General features: G+C 49.7%; 1 protein-coding gene across 1 annotated transcript in view; it reads right to left on the bottom strand.

Moving 5' to 3' along the window:
- Positions 1–15,295, bottom strand: part of dnah5l (dynein, axonemal, heavy chain 5 like) — a 67,429-nt gene that overhangs the window by 13,334 nt on the left and 38,800 nt on the right. The window contains exons 56-73 of the mRNA XM_034560692.1: positions 14,702–14,803; positions 14,448–14,615; positions 13,850–14,056; positions 13,463–13,555; positions 11,385–11,621; positions 10,728–10,793; positions 8,365–8,505; positions 8,085–8,216; positions 7,887–7,997; positions 7,649–7,803; positions 7,345–7,466; positions 4,348–4,577; positions 4,112–4,270; positions 3,886–4,042; positions 2,940–3,085; positions 2,372–2,506; positions 211–312; positions 16–129 (exon numbers count right to left, since the gene is read on the bottom strand). Of these exons, the coding sequence (XP_034416583.1) occupies positions 16–129; positions 211–312; positions 2,372–2,506; positions 2,940–3,085; positions 3,886–4,042; positions 4,112–4,270; positions 4,348–4,577; positions 7,345–7,466; positions 7,649–7,803; positions 7,887–7,997; positions 8,085–8,216; positions 8,365–8,505; positions 10,728–10,793; positions 11,385–11,621; positions 13,463–13,555; positions 13,850–14,056; positions 14,448–14,615; positions 14,702–14,803 (2,577 nt within the window). The remainder of the gene's footprint in view (positions 1–15; positions 130–210; positions 313–2,371; positions 2,507–2,939; positions 3,086–3,885; positions 4,043–4,111; positions 4,271–4,347; positions 4,578–7,344; positions 7,467–7,648; positions 7,804–7,886; positions 7,998–8,084; positions 8,217–8,364; positions 8,506–10,727; positions 10,794–11,384; positions 11,622–13,462; positions 13,556–13,849; positions 14,057–14,447; positions 14,616–14,701; positions 14,804–15,295) is intronic.

The following is a 15,295-nucleotide window of genomic DNA, read 5'->3' as shown; positions in this document are numbered from 1 at the left end:
TACAGACAGACAGACCTTGTTGAAGTGCAGCAGCATGCTGAGGAAGCCGGAGTTCTGCATCAGCTTCATGGCCTCGGGCCACGAAGGTCGGGGACAAGGTCGCTCGGGGTCAGAAGTCACCGTGTCGATCTGAGCGGGAAGGAGAAAGAAAAGTGAGCTCGACGGTAACGCGGCGCCCCAAAAAAAAAGAAACCGGACGAGACTCGAGACCTTCCTCTGGAACAGCAGCAGCACGACGTCCATGATCCTCATGATGAGGTGAGGAGGCTTCTGCAGCTTCCTCACCGTGGAGATGTCGGCCGGCTTGATGGTCTTCATGATTTAGAGAGACACTTGTGTTATTATTATGGTCTTCATGATTTAGAGAGACACTTGTGTTATTATTATGGTCTTCATGGTTTAGAGAGACACTTGTGTTATTATTATGGTCTTCATGGTTTAGAGAGACACTTGTGTTATTATTATGGTCTTCATGGTTTAGAGAGACACTTGTGACTTGTTTATATGGTCTTCATGGTTTAGAGAGACACTTGTGTTATTATTATGGTCTTCATGGTTTAGAGAGATACTTGTGACTTGTTTATATGGTCTTCATGGTTTAGAGAGACACTTGTGTTATTATTATGGTCTTCATGGTTTAGAGAGACACTTGTGTTATTATTATGGTCTTCATGGTTTAGAGAGACACTTGTGTTATTATTATGGTCTTCATGGTTTAAAGAGACTTGTTTTTATGATCTTCATGGTTTAGAGAGACACTTATGACTTGTTTATATGGTCTTCAAGGTTTAGAGAGACACTTATGAGTTATTATTATGGTTTAGAGAGACAATTATGAGTTATTATTATGGTGAGAAACGGCCACCTCTACTGCTGTGTGAGTGTGTGTACCTGTAGAATGTGTGTGTGTACCTGTATAGCGTGTGTGTGTACCTGTATAGCGTGTGTGTGTACCTGTAGAGAGAGTGTGTGTGTGTGTAGCTGTAGAGATAGAGAGAGAGTGTGTGTACCTGTAGAGAGAGAGTGTGTGTGTGTGTGTGTACCTGTAGAATGTGTGTGTGTACCTGTATAGCGTGTGTGTGTGTACCTGTAGAGAGAGTGTGTGTGTGTGTGTACCTGTATAGCGTGTGTGTGTGTACCTGTAGAGAGAGTGTGTGTGTGTGTGTACCTGTATAGCGTGTGTGTGTGTACCTGTATAGTGTGTGTGTGTGTACCTGTAGAGAGAGTGTGTGTGTGTGTGTGTACCTGTAGAGAGAGAGTGTGTGTGTGTGTGTGTGTACCTGTAGAGACAGAGAGAGTGTGTGTGTGTGTACCTGTAGAGAGAGAGAGAGAGAGAGAGAGAGAGTGTGTGTGTGTGTGTACCTGTAGAGAGAGAGAGTGTGTGTGTGTACCTGTAGAGAGAGAGAGAGTGTGTGTGTGTGTACCTGTAGAGACAGAGAGAGAGTGTGTGTGTGTACCTGTAGAGACAGAGAGTGTGTGTGTGTGTACCTGTAGAGAGAGAGAGTGTGTGTGTGTGTGTGTGTGTGTACCTGTAGAGACAGAGAGAGAGTGTGTGTGTGTGTACCTGTAGAGAGAGAGAGAGAGTGTGTGTGTGTGTGTGTACCTGTAGAGAGAGAGTGTGTGTGTGTGTGTGTGTGTGTACCTGTAGAGAGAGAGAGATAGTGTGTGTGTGTGTGTGTGTACCTGTAGAGAGAGAGAGTGTGTGTGTGTGTACCTGTAGAGAGAGAGTGTGTGTGTGTGTACCTGTAGAGAGAGAGAGTGTGTGTGTGTGTGTGTGTGTACCTGTAGAGAGAGAGAGTGTGTGTGTGTGTGTGTGTGTGTGTGTGTGTACCTGTAGAGAGAGAGAGAGAGAGTGTGTGTGTGTGTGTACCTGTAGAGAGAGAGAGTGTGTGTGTGTGTGTGTGTGTGTGTGTACCTGTAGAGAGAGAGAGAGTGTGTGTGTGTGTGTGTGTGTACCTGTAGAGAGAGAGAGAGAGTGTGTGTGTGTGTGTGTGTACCTGTAGAGAGAGAGAGTGTGTGTGTGTGTGTGTGTGTGTACCTGTAGAGAGAGAGAGTGTGTGTGTGTGTGTGTGTGTACCTGTAGAGAGAGAGTGTGTGTGTGTGTGTGTACCTGTAGAGAGAGAGAGTGTGTGTGTGTGTGTACCTGTAGAGAGAGAGAGTGTGTGTGTGTGTGTGTACCTGTAGAGAGAGAGTGTGTGTGTGTGTGTGTGTACCTGTAGAGAGAGAGAGTGTGTGTGTGTGTACCTGTAGAGAGAGAGAGTGTGTGTGTGTGTGTGTGTGTGTACCTGTAGAGAGAGAGAGTGTGTGTGTGTGTGTGTGTGTGTACCTGTAGAGAGAGAGAGTGTGTGTGTGTGTGTGTGTGTGTGTGTACCTGTAGAGCAGCCTCAGCAGCCTCCATCGCTGGCTTTGCAGCTTCCAGTTTGAACTCCGCTGAACTTTTATCGACTTCTATCTGGTCGACAATCAGCTGAGCTTTGTCCTTCACCTGCTGCACCTGCTGCTTCACCTGGAGGGGTTGTTGTTGTTGTTGTTTACCCCATCCGTTACAGACCCACACTGCAGTGCTCTCTCTCTTTTAGCTCCACCTCCTGATGTAAAAGTCTTTATTGATCGTCAAGAGTTTAAAAGCCAGAAGCTAACAGCTCTGATTGGTCAAATAAAACAACTTTATTCTGTTGATAGTATAACAATACTTTCCAACATCATTGATATTACTTCATCCAGTATATTATCACTTCTTATACACTTTATATTGGTCTGTGTTGTACTTTATTAGTTTATAAATTCTTTACTTTATTTATTTACTTATTGTTATTGATCATAAATGTTCATATTTATATTATTTTCTAAACTTATACCATCATGTTTTTATTTTTACAAACAGCTTTAATGAACATACATAAATAACTAATAAACAACGCGTACAGACGGCATTGAACCTTTTCAGCTGCTTGAGCCTTCGCTGTGACCTCCTGCAGGACCTCGTCTGCCCTCCGGGAGGCGACGGCGAGCTCCTGCTCCTTTAGCACTAGCTCCTCGGAGAGCTGAGACACTGACTGCTCCGCCTCCATCAGTTTACACAGACCTGCAGTAAACAACAACAACACATTCACAAGCTGATCTTCCTCCTGCTATTTTCATTCATGTATTTATTATTTACTAATCGATCAATAAATAATTTGTCCATTAATTGTGATTTCAAATGTCGGGTTTTGTTTCGGTTCAAATCCATCAAATTATTCAGTTCATTAACATAAAGAAAAGTCTAAAACAATTATTTCTTTATTAAAATTGTTACCAACTCATATTCTGATGACGACTAATTGATTATTGATTAATCATCGCTGCTTTCTCTGAACCCAAAAACGGCAGGATTGAAAAGCATGTTTTCTTTAAACAATCGCCAAAACCACCAGAGCTTTTACGAGGGTCCTTGAACACATCGTGTGTGAACAACGCTTCAGTCAGATGAAGCTTAAAACTCAATTTCACAGAAACATTTTATTCTACGTCTCATTTAAAATGTTGTCACAAATAATTTTGACTTTAAACAGATTCTGTAAAAAACATTCTGAGCTCCTCAGTGAAACTATGACGTCATGATTGAGTCATGTGAGACCGACAGTCATGTGACAACAAATCAGAGAAACTGGAAATATGTGAATATTTTAATATTTAAAGCTTGTAGAGCCTCAGTTGTTCCCATCATTGGTGAAGTTTGGAAACATGTCGGATATTTAGATTCCATTGTTTTCCAATTCTAAAAAAACTAATTATTAGACTATTACATTTCCGTCATCATAACTGTTCTAGTTCTACTTGTAGTCCTGATGCTTCTGTTTCCACAGAGCAGCAGGAACTTTATTTTGAAAAACCAGAGCGCACCCGTCTTCATGCGCTCGGCCAGCATGCCGACGTGCGCCATCCGGTCAGCGTAGATGACCTTGTAGCTGTCGATGAAGGACAAGTACGATCGGGGCGTCACGGACGTCTGACGACGGAATCGCTCGAAGTACTCGCCGCACTTCTCCGCCACCAGGTCCTGGAGGTCAGAGGTCATGTGATCAGTCGGCAGGACCGATGATGATGCTGATGATGGACGCACACGTACCTGGAAGGTTCCCATGGTAACCACCACGCTCTGCTTCACCTGCTCCGAGCAGCGGAGGTCCTGGTGCTGAGACAGGAAGTGATGCGACACGGCCACCAGGGCGTCCCGAGGCCAGGGCTGGAACCAGTCCACGGTGCAGCCCGAGATCAGGCCCGGGAACTGGTGAGGTCAAAGGTCACTGGGTTAACCTTCATCGACCTCTCAGAAGACGGATGAACTCACAGCCTCCGACTCACCTTCAGGGCTCGAGTCCGGAACTTCCCCCCGACGGGCGAGAAGCAGAGGACGATGTGCAGGTTGCTTCGCACTCTGGACAGGAAGTAGTCGTAGAGGTTCTCAGAGGTCGCAGGTCGACGAGGGTGGTGCCGCTTCATGACGGGGACCAGGTCCTGAGTGATGTCGTCCAGCTCGTCACGAGCAAACAGGTTGGAGACCTCGCCGCTCGCCAGGACGTTGTTCAAGTATTCTGGAGAGGACAGAGAGCCATGTGGTCTTAGAGGACAGAACCACAAGGTCTCAGAGGACAGAACCACAAGGTCTCAGAGGACAGAACCACAAGGTCTTAGAGGACAGAACCACAAGGTCTCAGAGGACAGAACCACAAGGTCTCAGAGGACAGAACCACAAGGTCTTAGAGGACAGAACCACAAGGTCTCAGAGGACAGAACCACAAGGTCTCAGAGGACAGAACCACAAGGTCTCAGAGGACAGAACCACAAGGTCTCAGAGGACAGAACTACAAGGTCTCAGAGGACAGAACCACAAGGTCTTAGAGGACAGAACCACAAGGTCTCAGAGGACAGAACCACAAGGTCTCAGAGGACAGAACCACAAGGTCTTAGAGGACAGAACTACAAGGTCTTAGAGGACAGAACCACAAGGTATCAGAGGACAGAACCACAAGGTCTCAGAGGACAGAACCACAAGGTATCAGAGGACAGAACCACAAGGTCTTAGAGGACAGAACCACAAGGTCTCAGAGGACAGAACCACAAGGTCTCAGAGGACAGAACCACAAGGTCTCAGAGGACAGAACCACAAGGTCTCAGAGGACAGAACCACAAGGTCTTAGAGGACAGAACTACAAGGTCTTAGAGGACAGAACCACAAGGTATCAGAGGACAGAACCACAAGGTCTCAGAGGACAGAACCACAAGGTATCAGAGGACAGAACCACAAGGTCTTAGAGGACAGAACCACAAGGTCTCAGAGGACAGAACCACAAGGTCTCAGAGGACAGAACCACAAGGTCTCAGAGGACATAAGGTCTCAGAGGACAGAACCACAAGGTCTCAGAGGACATAAGGTCTCAGAGGACAGAACCACAAGGTCTCAGAGGACAGAACTACAAGGTCTCAGAAGACAGAACCACAAGGTCTTAGAGGACAGAACCACAAGGTCTTAGAGGACAGAACCACAAGGTCTCAGAGGACAGAACCACAAGGTCTTAGAGGACAGAACCACAAGGTCTCAGAGGACAGAACCACAAGGTCTCAGAGGACAGAACCACAAGGTCTTAGAGGACAGAACCACAAGGTCTCAGAAGACAGAACCACAAGGTCTCAGAGGACAGAACCACAAGGTATCAGAGGACATAAGGTCTCAGAGGACAGAACCACAAGGTCTTAGAGGACAGAACCACAAGGTCTCAGAGGACAGAACCACAAGGTCTCAGAGGACAGAACCACAAGGTCTCAGAAGACAGAACCACAAGGTCTTAGAGGACAGAACCACAAGGTCTCAGAGGACAGAACTACAAGGTCTTAGAGGACAGAACCACAAGGTCTCAGAGGACAGAACCACAAGGTCTCAGAGGACAGAACCACAAGGTCTCAGAGGACAGAACCACAAAGTCTCAGAGGACAGAACCACAAGGTCTCAGAGGACAGAACCACAAGGTCTCAGAGGACAGAACCACAAGGTCTTAGAGGACAGAACCACACAGTCTTAGAGGACAGAACCACACGGTCTTAGAGGACAGAACCACAAGGTCTCAGAGGACATAAGGTCTCAGAGGACAGAACCACAAGGTCTTAGAGGACAGAACCACAAGGTCTCAGAGGACAGAACCACAAGGTCTCAGAGGACAGAACCACAAGGTCTCAGAAGACAGAACCACAAGGTCTTAGAGGACAGAACCACAAGGTCTCAGAGGACAGAACTACAAGGTCTTAGAGGACAGAACCACAAGGTCTCAGAGGACAGAACCACAAGGTCTCAGAGGACAGAACCACAAGGTCTCAGAGGACAGAACCACAACGTCTCAGAGGACAGAACCACAACGTCTCAGAGGACAGAACCACAAGGTCTCAGAGGACAGAACCACAAGGTCTTAGAGGACAGAACCACACAGTCTTAGAGGACAGAACCACACGGTCTTAGAGGACAGAACCACAAGGTCTCAGAGGACAGAACCACAAGCAAGGTCTCAGAGGACAGAACCAATCATGAATCACATTTAAAATTCTTCTCCTCACCTACAAAGCCTTGATTGGTGATGCACCATCATATCTTAAGGAGCTTGTAGTACCATGTTGCCCCACTAGAGAGCTGCTCACTAAATAGTATAGTACTTATAGTTAGGGCTGAATCAGGTTTGCCCTGGTCCAGCCCCTTGATATGCTGCTATAGGCTTATAGGCTGCTGGGGGATGTTTTAGGATACACTGAGCACCTATCTCCTCTTCTCTCTCTCCTTATGGATGAATTTACATCTCTCCATTGCACCTTATTAACTCTGCTTCCTCCCCGGAGTCGTTGTGACTTCACGTCTCATAGGGTCCATTGGACCTGGAGGTGTCTGATGCTGGTGAGCCGGCCTCCCATTGGCCCTGCTGATGCCCCGCCCCCTCCTCTCTACCTCCTTCTGTTTCATGGATTGGAGTTCCATTCATACATTGTCATATTCATGTAATGTGTTTATGTAACTCTGTAACTCTGTTCATCTGGTCACATGACATCTATTCATCTGTCCATCCGGGGAGAGGGATCCTCCTCTGTTGCTCTCCTGAAGGTTTCTTCCCTTTTTTTCCTGTCAAAGGTTATTTTTGGGGAGTTTTTCCTGATCCGATGTGAGGTCAAAGGTCAGGGATGTCGTATGTGTACAGATTGTAAAGCCCTCTGAGGGGAGTTTGTGATTTGTGATATTGGGCTATACAAAATAAACTGAATTGAACCACAAGGTCTCAGAGGACAGACACCGTCCCCCTTCAGGGCTACAGGTCTCAGTCGTACCCAAGAAGGCTTCGTCTTTGATGTCGTTGTCAGTGAAGACGAAGGTGACTCCTCTTCCCTGCTGACCCGCCATCCGATACAGAGTCTTCAGATCCTCCAGCAGGTTACTGCAGCTGTACGACCTGCAGAGCACGCACACACACACACACACACACACACACACACACACACACACACACACACACACACACACACACACACACACACACAAAGTGGCTGTTTCATTAACACTGTAAACTCGCGTCCTGGAGGGGTGTGTGTGTGTGTGTGTGTGTGTGTGTGTGTGTGTGTGTGTGTGTCTCACCTGGTCAGTGTGATCTGGAAGGTTTGGTATCCTGCGATGAACGACGCTAGCCTCGTCAGGCTCCGCCTCCCCGATCCCCCCACACCGACCAGCAGGGCGTTACCCTGCGGCGTCCGCAGGATCCTCGAGATCCGCATCAGGTGGGCCATCGCGTCCTGCCATTGGACCAGAGACACAGAGGGCCGTGAACCAATAGAAACGCAGAGAGGGCGGACGTGATGCGGAGGACGCTCATCACCTTGAAGAAGACCAGGTCCATGGCTCCGCCCCTCGCCGCCTCGTTGTACTGCAGCTGGAAAACAGACAGCCGCTCCGCCAGGGCGTCCAGTGACGGGATTGGCTCATACACCTGTGAATCATGTCAAGGACAGCACTGAACTCACTGCACCAACAAACGCATTGAAGGAAGACAGAATGAGACGGAGCAGCTCAGGACCTTCGGAGCTTCCAGCTCGCCGTCGTCCGGTTCGTCTCCGGTCGACTCCGGAGCTTCACGCAGGAAGTCCACGAAGCCGGCGTCCCACTGAGCATGCTCAGTCAGCGCTTTCCCATGATCCTCCACTGTGATCTGAGCAGAGAGAAGGACCTCCACCTGTTGATCTTCTTTTCTCTGAATATATATATTTTAACTATTGACCTGTAGAGTCGCCCCTTGAAGGAGTAGAAACATTGATCAGCAGCATGAAATAACGTAAAAGCTAAAAACATGAACTCACCGTCTCCAAGATGCCGCTGAAGGTTCGTCTGTCGCTGTCGTCTACGAACCGGTCGGCGACGACTCGGCAACATTCGTGATGGAAGAGAGCAGCGAGGAGCGAGGAGCTGAGACACACCTCCGCCCTCACCGTCAGGATCCCCTGAACACACCACGGATCATCAACGCCGACGGCGAGCCGGAAGCTCCGAAGGTCCTGAGCTGCTACGTCTCATTCTGTCTTCCTTCAATGCGACTCGCCGACAACGCCGACGACTCGCCGACAACGCCGACGACTCGCCGACAACGCCGACGACTCGCCGACAACGCCGACGACAAGCCTACGACGTCGCCGACTAGCCTACGACGTCGCCGACTAGCCTACGACAACGCCGACGACTCGCCGACAACGCCGACGACACCGACGACACCGACGACTCGCCGACAACGCCGACGACTCGCCGACAACGCCGACGACTCGCCGACAACGCCGACGACTCGCCGACAACGCCGACGACTCGCCGACAACGCCGACGACTCGCCGACAAGCCTACGACGTCGCCGACTAGCCTACGACAACGCCGACGACTCGCCGACAACGCCGACGACACCGACGACTCGCCGACAACGCCTACGACGCCTACGACTCGCCGACGACTCACCGACAACGCCTACGACGTCGCCGACTAGCCTACGACAACGCCGACGACTCGCCGACAACGCCGACGACACCGACGACTCGCCGACAACGCCGACGACCCGACGACTCGCCGACGACTCGCCGACGACTCGCCGACAACGCCGACGACTCGCCGACAAGCCGACAACGCCGACGACTCGCCGACAAGCCTACGACGTCGCCGACTAGCCTACGACAACGCCGACGACTCGCCGACAACGCCGACGACTCGCCGACAACGCCTACGACTCGCCGACGACTCACCGACAACGCCTACGACTCGCCGATGACTCGCCGACAACGCCTACGACTCGCCGACAACGCCGACGACTCGCCGACAACGCCGACGACTCGCCGACAAGCCTACGACGTCGCCGACTAGCCTACGACAACGCCGTCGACTCGCCGACAACGCCGACGACACCGACGACTCGCCGACAACGCCTACGACTCGCCGACGACTCGCCGACAACGCCGACGACTCGCCTACGACGTCGCCGACTAGCCTACGACAACGCCGACGACTCGCCGACAACGCCGACGACGCCGACGACTCGCCGACAACGCCGACGACTCGCCGACAACGCCGACGACTCGCCGACAACGCCGACGACTCGCCGACAAGCCTACGACGTCGCCGACTAGCCTACGACAACGCCGACGACTCGCCGACAACGCCGACGACACCGACGACTCGCCGACAACGCCTACGACTCGCCGACGACTCGCCGACAACGCCTACGACTCGCCGACGACTCGCCGACAACGCCTACAACTCGCCGACAACGCCGACGACTCGCCGACAACGCCGACGACTCGCCGACAACGCCGACGACTCGCCGACAAGCCTACGACGTCGCCGACTAGCCTACGACAACGCCGTCGACTCGCCGACAACGCCGACGACACCGACGACTCGCCGACAACGCCTACGACTCGCCGACGACTCGCCGACAACGCCTACGACTCGCCGACAACGCCGACGACTAGCCGACAACGCCTACGACAACGCCGACGACTCGCCGACAACGCCGACGACTCGCCGACAACGCCGACGACTCGCCGACAACGCCTACGACTCGCCGACAACGCCGACGACTCGCCGACAACGCCGACGACTAGCCGACAACGCCTACGACTCGCCGACAATGCCAACGACTAGCCGACAACGCCTACGACTCGCCGACAACGCCGACGACTAGCCGACAACGCCGACGACTCGCCGACGACTAGCCGACAACGCCGACGACTCGCCGACAACGCCTACGACTAGCCGACAACGCCTACGACAACGCCGACGACTCGCCGACAACGCCTACGACTCGCCGACAACGCCGACGACTAGCCGACAATGCCTACGACTAGCCGACAACGCCTACGACAACGCCGACGACTCGCCGACAACGCCTACGACTCGCCGACGACTAGCCGACAATGCCTACGACTCGCCGACAACGCCTACGACTGGCCGATGACTCGTAAATTGTAAGATAGATAAAACAGTCAAATAAATGAATTAAACTGTAAAATAAATGAATTAAACTGTAAAATAAACGAATAAAACAGTCAAATAAATGAATTAAACTGTAAAATAAATGAATAAAACAGTCAAATAAATGAATTAAACTGTAAAATAAATGAATAAAACAGTCACATAAATGAATTAAACTGTAAAATAAATGGATGAATACAGTAAAGTTCTGTACCTGCCAGATCCTGCTGAGGTCCCTGAGGTTAAAGACGTAGTGGAACTTGGCCGGAGACGGTAACATCTGTTCAAACAAACCAAAGTCAAAGACTAAACTACGGAGGCCACTGAGGGTCAAAAAAGGGAAAAAAGATCCACGCGAGAAGCTGCACAAAGTAAAGCGAACACAAGAAAGTTGTGCTGAGAAAGACCTTCAAAATAAAAGAAGATCATCATCAAGTTATGTATAAAAAAAGTGAAAATACGACAATATCCTGTATTTTAACCATATATTCTGATAATAAACTACGTGTTCATTAGATATTATGTTATTCTGTTTGAGTACCTCGACTGAATACATGTTGAAACTGGAAGTATTTGTTTGCTAACATCCAGGACACGTTCTTCTTATTGTGACATAATTCATATTTAGTCTACAGCCCAGGAGTCTTTATTTATAATTGTATTAACATTTTTTAAATATATTATATTTTTATAGAGAATCAAAAGCGACACTAATAAACACAATAAATAAAACACATTTATCATAAAATATATTTATGTCATAATGTATTGTTTTCCAATATATGTACAAAATACATTTTAAGTTGTTACTTACTTATAAATGCAGAAAACACCGTGAAAGATAAAGAGTCGTGATATCAGGACGTCTCACCTTGGCCTTCACGGCCTGCCACACCCGTCTGGCGGTGGGCACGAGGGCGGCGGAGAGCTCGCAGACCCCGGCGGCGAAGCCTCTCTCCGGGCAGAAGTAGCCTTGAGCCACGGTGCCGAAGATCTTGTCGATGGACGAGTTGGAGGGCAGCGTGCAGTTGAAGATGGAGAACTGCCTCTTCAGGCGCTGAGGGATGTCGTTACGACCGCCGCCCGGGTGGATCATGGCCGCCACCAGCTGGTAAATATCACAAAGACCCGATTAAACGATTAAACACCGGACATGAAGCGGCTGAACGCTCCAGAAGAAGCTTTTTAGTGGAGCTTTACACCGGTCAATCACCTTGTAGCCCCGCCCCTAAAGCATCCCCTGCTTTATGGTCTGTTTGACTCTAAATGACCATAATTTACTAAATGAACATCACGCTGTATTGAAGAAGACTTGAAACTAGAGATTGAGACCAAAAACTAATGTTTACAATGTTTACTGAGGGAATACATCAAGAGAAGTAGAGTCATTTATATAGACTTCTATACAACCAGAGGAGTCGCCCCCTAGTGGTCAGGAGAGAGAATGCAGCTTTAACACATGAAGCATAGACTTCTATACAACCAGAGGAGTCGCCCCCTGGTGGTCAGGAGAGAGAATGCAGCTTTAACACATGAAGCATAGACTTCTATACAACCAGAGGAGTCGCCCCCTGGTGGTCAGTAGAGAGAATGCAGCTTTAACACATGAAGCATAGACTTCTATACAACCAGAGGAGTCGCCCCCTAGTGGTCAGTAGAGAGAATGCAGCTTTAACACATGAAGCATAGACTTCTATACAACCAGAGGAGTCGCCCCCTGGTGGTCAGGAGAGAGAATGCAGCTTTAACACATGAAGCATAGACTTCTATACAACCAGAGGAGTCGCCCCCTGGTGGTCAGTAGAGAGAATGCAGCTTTAACACATGAAGCATGGACTTCTATACAACCAGAGGAGTCGCCCCCTGGTGGTCAGGAGAGAGAATGCTGCTTTAACACATGAAGCATAGACTTCTATACAACCAGAGGAGTCGCCCCCTGGTGGTCAGGAGAGAGAATGCAGCTTTAACACATGAAGCATAGACTTCTATACAACCAGAGGAGTCGCCCCCTGGTGGTCAGGAGAGAGAATGCAGCTTTAACACATGAAGCATAGACTTCTATACAACCAGAGGAGTCGCCCCCTGGTGGTCAGGAGAGAGAATGCAGCTTTAACACATGAAGCATAGTCTTCTATACAACCAGAGGAGTCGCCCCCTGGTGGTCAGGAGAGAGAATGCAGCTTTAACACATGAAGCATAGATTTCTATACAACCAGAGGAGTCGCCCCCTGGTGGTCAGGAGAGAGAATGCAGCTTTAACACATGAAGCATAGACTTCTATACAACCAGAGGAGTCGCCCCCTGGTGGTCAGGAGAGAGAATGCAGCATTAACACATGAAGCATAGATTTCTATACAACCAGAGGAGTCGCCCCCTGGTGGTCAGGAGAGAGAATGCAGCTTTAACACATGAAGCATAGATTTCTATACAACCAGAGGAGTCGCCCCCTGGTGGTCAGGAGAGAGAATGCAGCTTTAACACATGAAGCATAGATTTCTATACAACCAGAGGAGTCGCCCCCTGGTGGTCCGGATAGAGAATGCAGCTTTAACACATGAAGCATAGACTTCTATACAACCAGAGGAGTCGCCCCCTGGTGGTCATGAGAGAGAATGCAGCTTTAAGACATGAAGCATAGACTTCTATACAACCAGAGGAGTCGCCCCCTGGTGGTCCGGATAGAGAATGCAGCTTTAACACATGAAGCATAGATTTCTATACAACCAGAGGAGTCGCCCCCTGGTGGTCCGGATAGAGAATGCAGCTTTAAGACATGAAGCATAGACTTCTATACAACCAGAGGAGTCGCCCCCTGGTGGTCCGGATAGAGAATGCAGCTTTAACACATGAAGCATAGATTTCTATACAACCAGAGGAGTCGCCCCCTGGTGGTCCGGATAGAGAATGCAGCTTTAAGACATGAAGCCTTGGAGAACTGGAGGTTGTTACCTGAACGTCCACCACAGTGATGAACTCTCCTGGACGATCCAAACTGTAGAAACCTCTCTGCTCCATCAGCTGACGCACAATCTCATTGGTTATCTGAGGAAGACGACGAAATCAACAATCTGACTTTCGGTTTATGAGAAGACATCAATTTTAAAATAAATCATTTATTTATCAAGAATTTTATTATATTTAACAGTGTATTTCTAGTAAAAATAATCTTTTTTTCTTGTAATAAAAGAAAATAAACAGTAAAACAAGAATACAGATTGGTTTTCATGTTCAATATTCTTTTGTAAAACAAAATAAAAAATAAAATGAAGAAAAAGAGGCATCAAACAAAAAGAGCACGTAAACGAGCCGACCAATCAGAGCAAGTGCGGAGCCGACCTGATCCCCCCATTCGTTGATGACGGGCATGTTGATGTCGTCGATGAAGACCGTCATGCTGCGGCCCGCCGGCGGCCCGTAGGTGGCGCCCATCCGTTTATCGATGTAGCTCTCGACGGTTCTTTGGAACATGCCGGGCAGCGTGGCCGACGAGAAGTTCACCGCCTTACTGAGGTGGAGCTCCGGGTCGAGCTTACCGGTGTAGCCCTGCAGGGGGAGCCACAGAGGAACACCGAGCGGTAGCATCCGTTAGCTCAGGACCAGATGCACCTTTCTGTTACGGCCACCAGGAGGCACCCTGATGACTGTGCGGCTAAAACGACACCAGGAATTGTTGGTGGAGACCACCAAAGCTAAAAGAGACTTTGGACTCATTTGGACGGCTGAGATACTGGAGGAAACAACGTTTAATGTAGGCGGAGCAAGCAGGACTCCATCTTTGTGGTGTGTCGTCGCATCCACCATCACTGTATACCATACCGCTTGTGAAATAATTTACCTCCTTTTACTTGTGAGACTTTGATTGAGTTTCAGAGTTCTCATAATCTACAGACGTAGAAACATGTTGTGTCTCTCAGTGTCTCCCTGAGCGCCTCACTTTAATCATGACGGTCTTGGCGGTGCCCTGCTCTCCGATCAGCAGCACGGCCTTCTTCTGCTTTACGATGGTCTGCATCAGGAAGTCTGTCCTCACGTTGTCCACGTTGGGAACCAGGATGGACGAGTAGTCCGGGTCGTGGTCTTTGGGGTAGACGTACTCTGGGACCTGCATCGTAATAATAATAAAGATATAAGTTAATGTGCCAAGAAGACATTTAGTGGAACAGCAGAGATCTTTAAAGGTCCACATACCTTGTTGGACCAGTGCTCCCAGTGGCCCTGCTCGTTGACTGTGAACTCAAAGATGGTCTGGTCATTCTGAGTCTGTGGCAGGTCTAGAGACGAGCTGTGGTGCTGCAAACAAAAACGAAGACTTAGCCCGGAAGACTCACCTCGAGGAGGCCTGAGGACTCACCTCGAGGAGCCCGGAGGACTCACCTCGAGGTTCCTGGAGGACTCACCTTGAGGAGCCCTGAGGACTCACCTCGAGGAACCCTGAGGACTCACCTCGAGGTTCCTGGAGGACTCACCTCGAGGAACCCGGAGGACTCACCTCGAGGAGGCCTGAGGACTCACCTCGAGGAGCCCGGAGGACTCACCTCGAGGTTCCTGGAGGACTCACCTCGAGGTTCCTGGAGGACTCACCTCGAGGAACCCGGAGGACTCACCTCGAGGAACCCTGAGGACTCACCTCGAGGTTCCTGGAGGACTCACCTCGAGGAGCCCGGAGGACTCACCTCGAGGTTCCTGGAGGACTCACCTCGAGGAACCCTGAGGACTCACCTCGAGGAACCCTGAGGACTCACCTCGAGGTTCCTGGAGGACTCACCTCGAGGAACCCTGAGG

This window comes from Cyclopterus lumpus, chromosome 20 (genome assembly GCF_009769545.1).
Source record: "Cyclopterus lumpus isolate fCycLum1 chromosome 20, fCycLum1.pri, whole genome shotgun sequence".
Lineage (NCBI taxonomy): Eukaryota > Metazoa > Chordata > Actinopteri > Perciformes > Cyclopteridae > Cyclopterus > Cyclopterus lumpus.
Note: the sequence above shows the minus strand (reverse complement) of the source record. Positions and strands in the feature narration are given on the sequence as shown.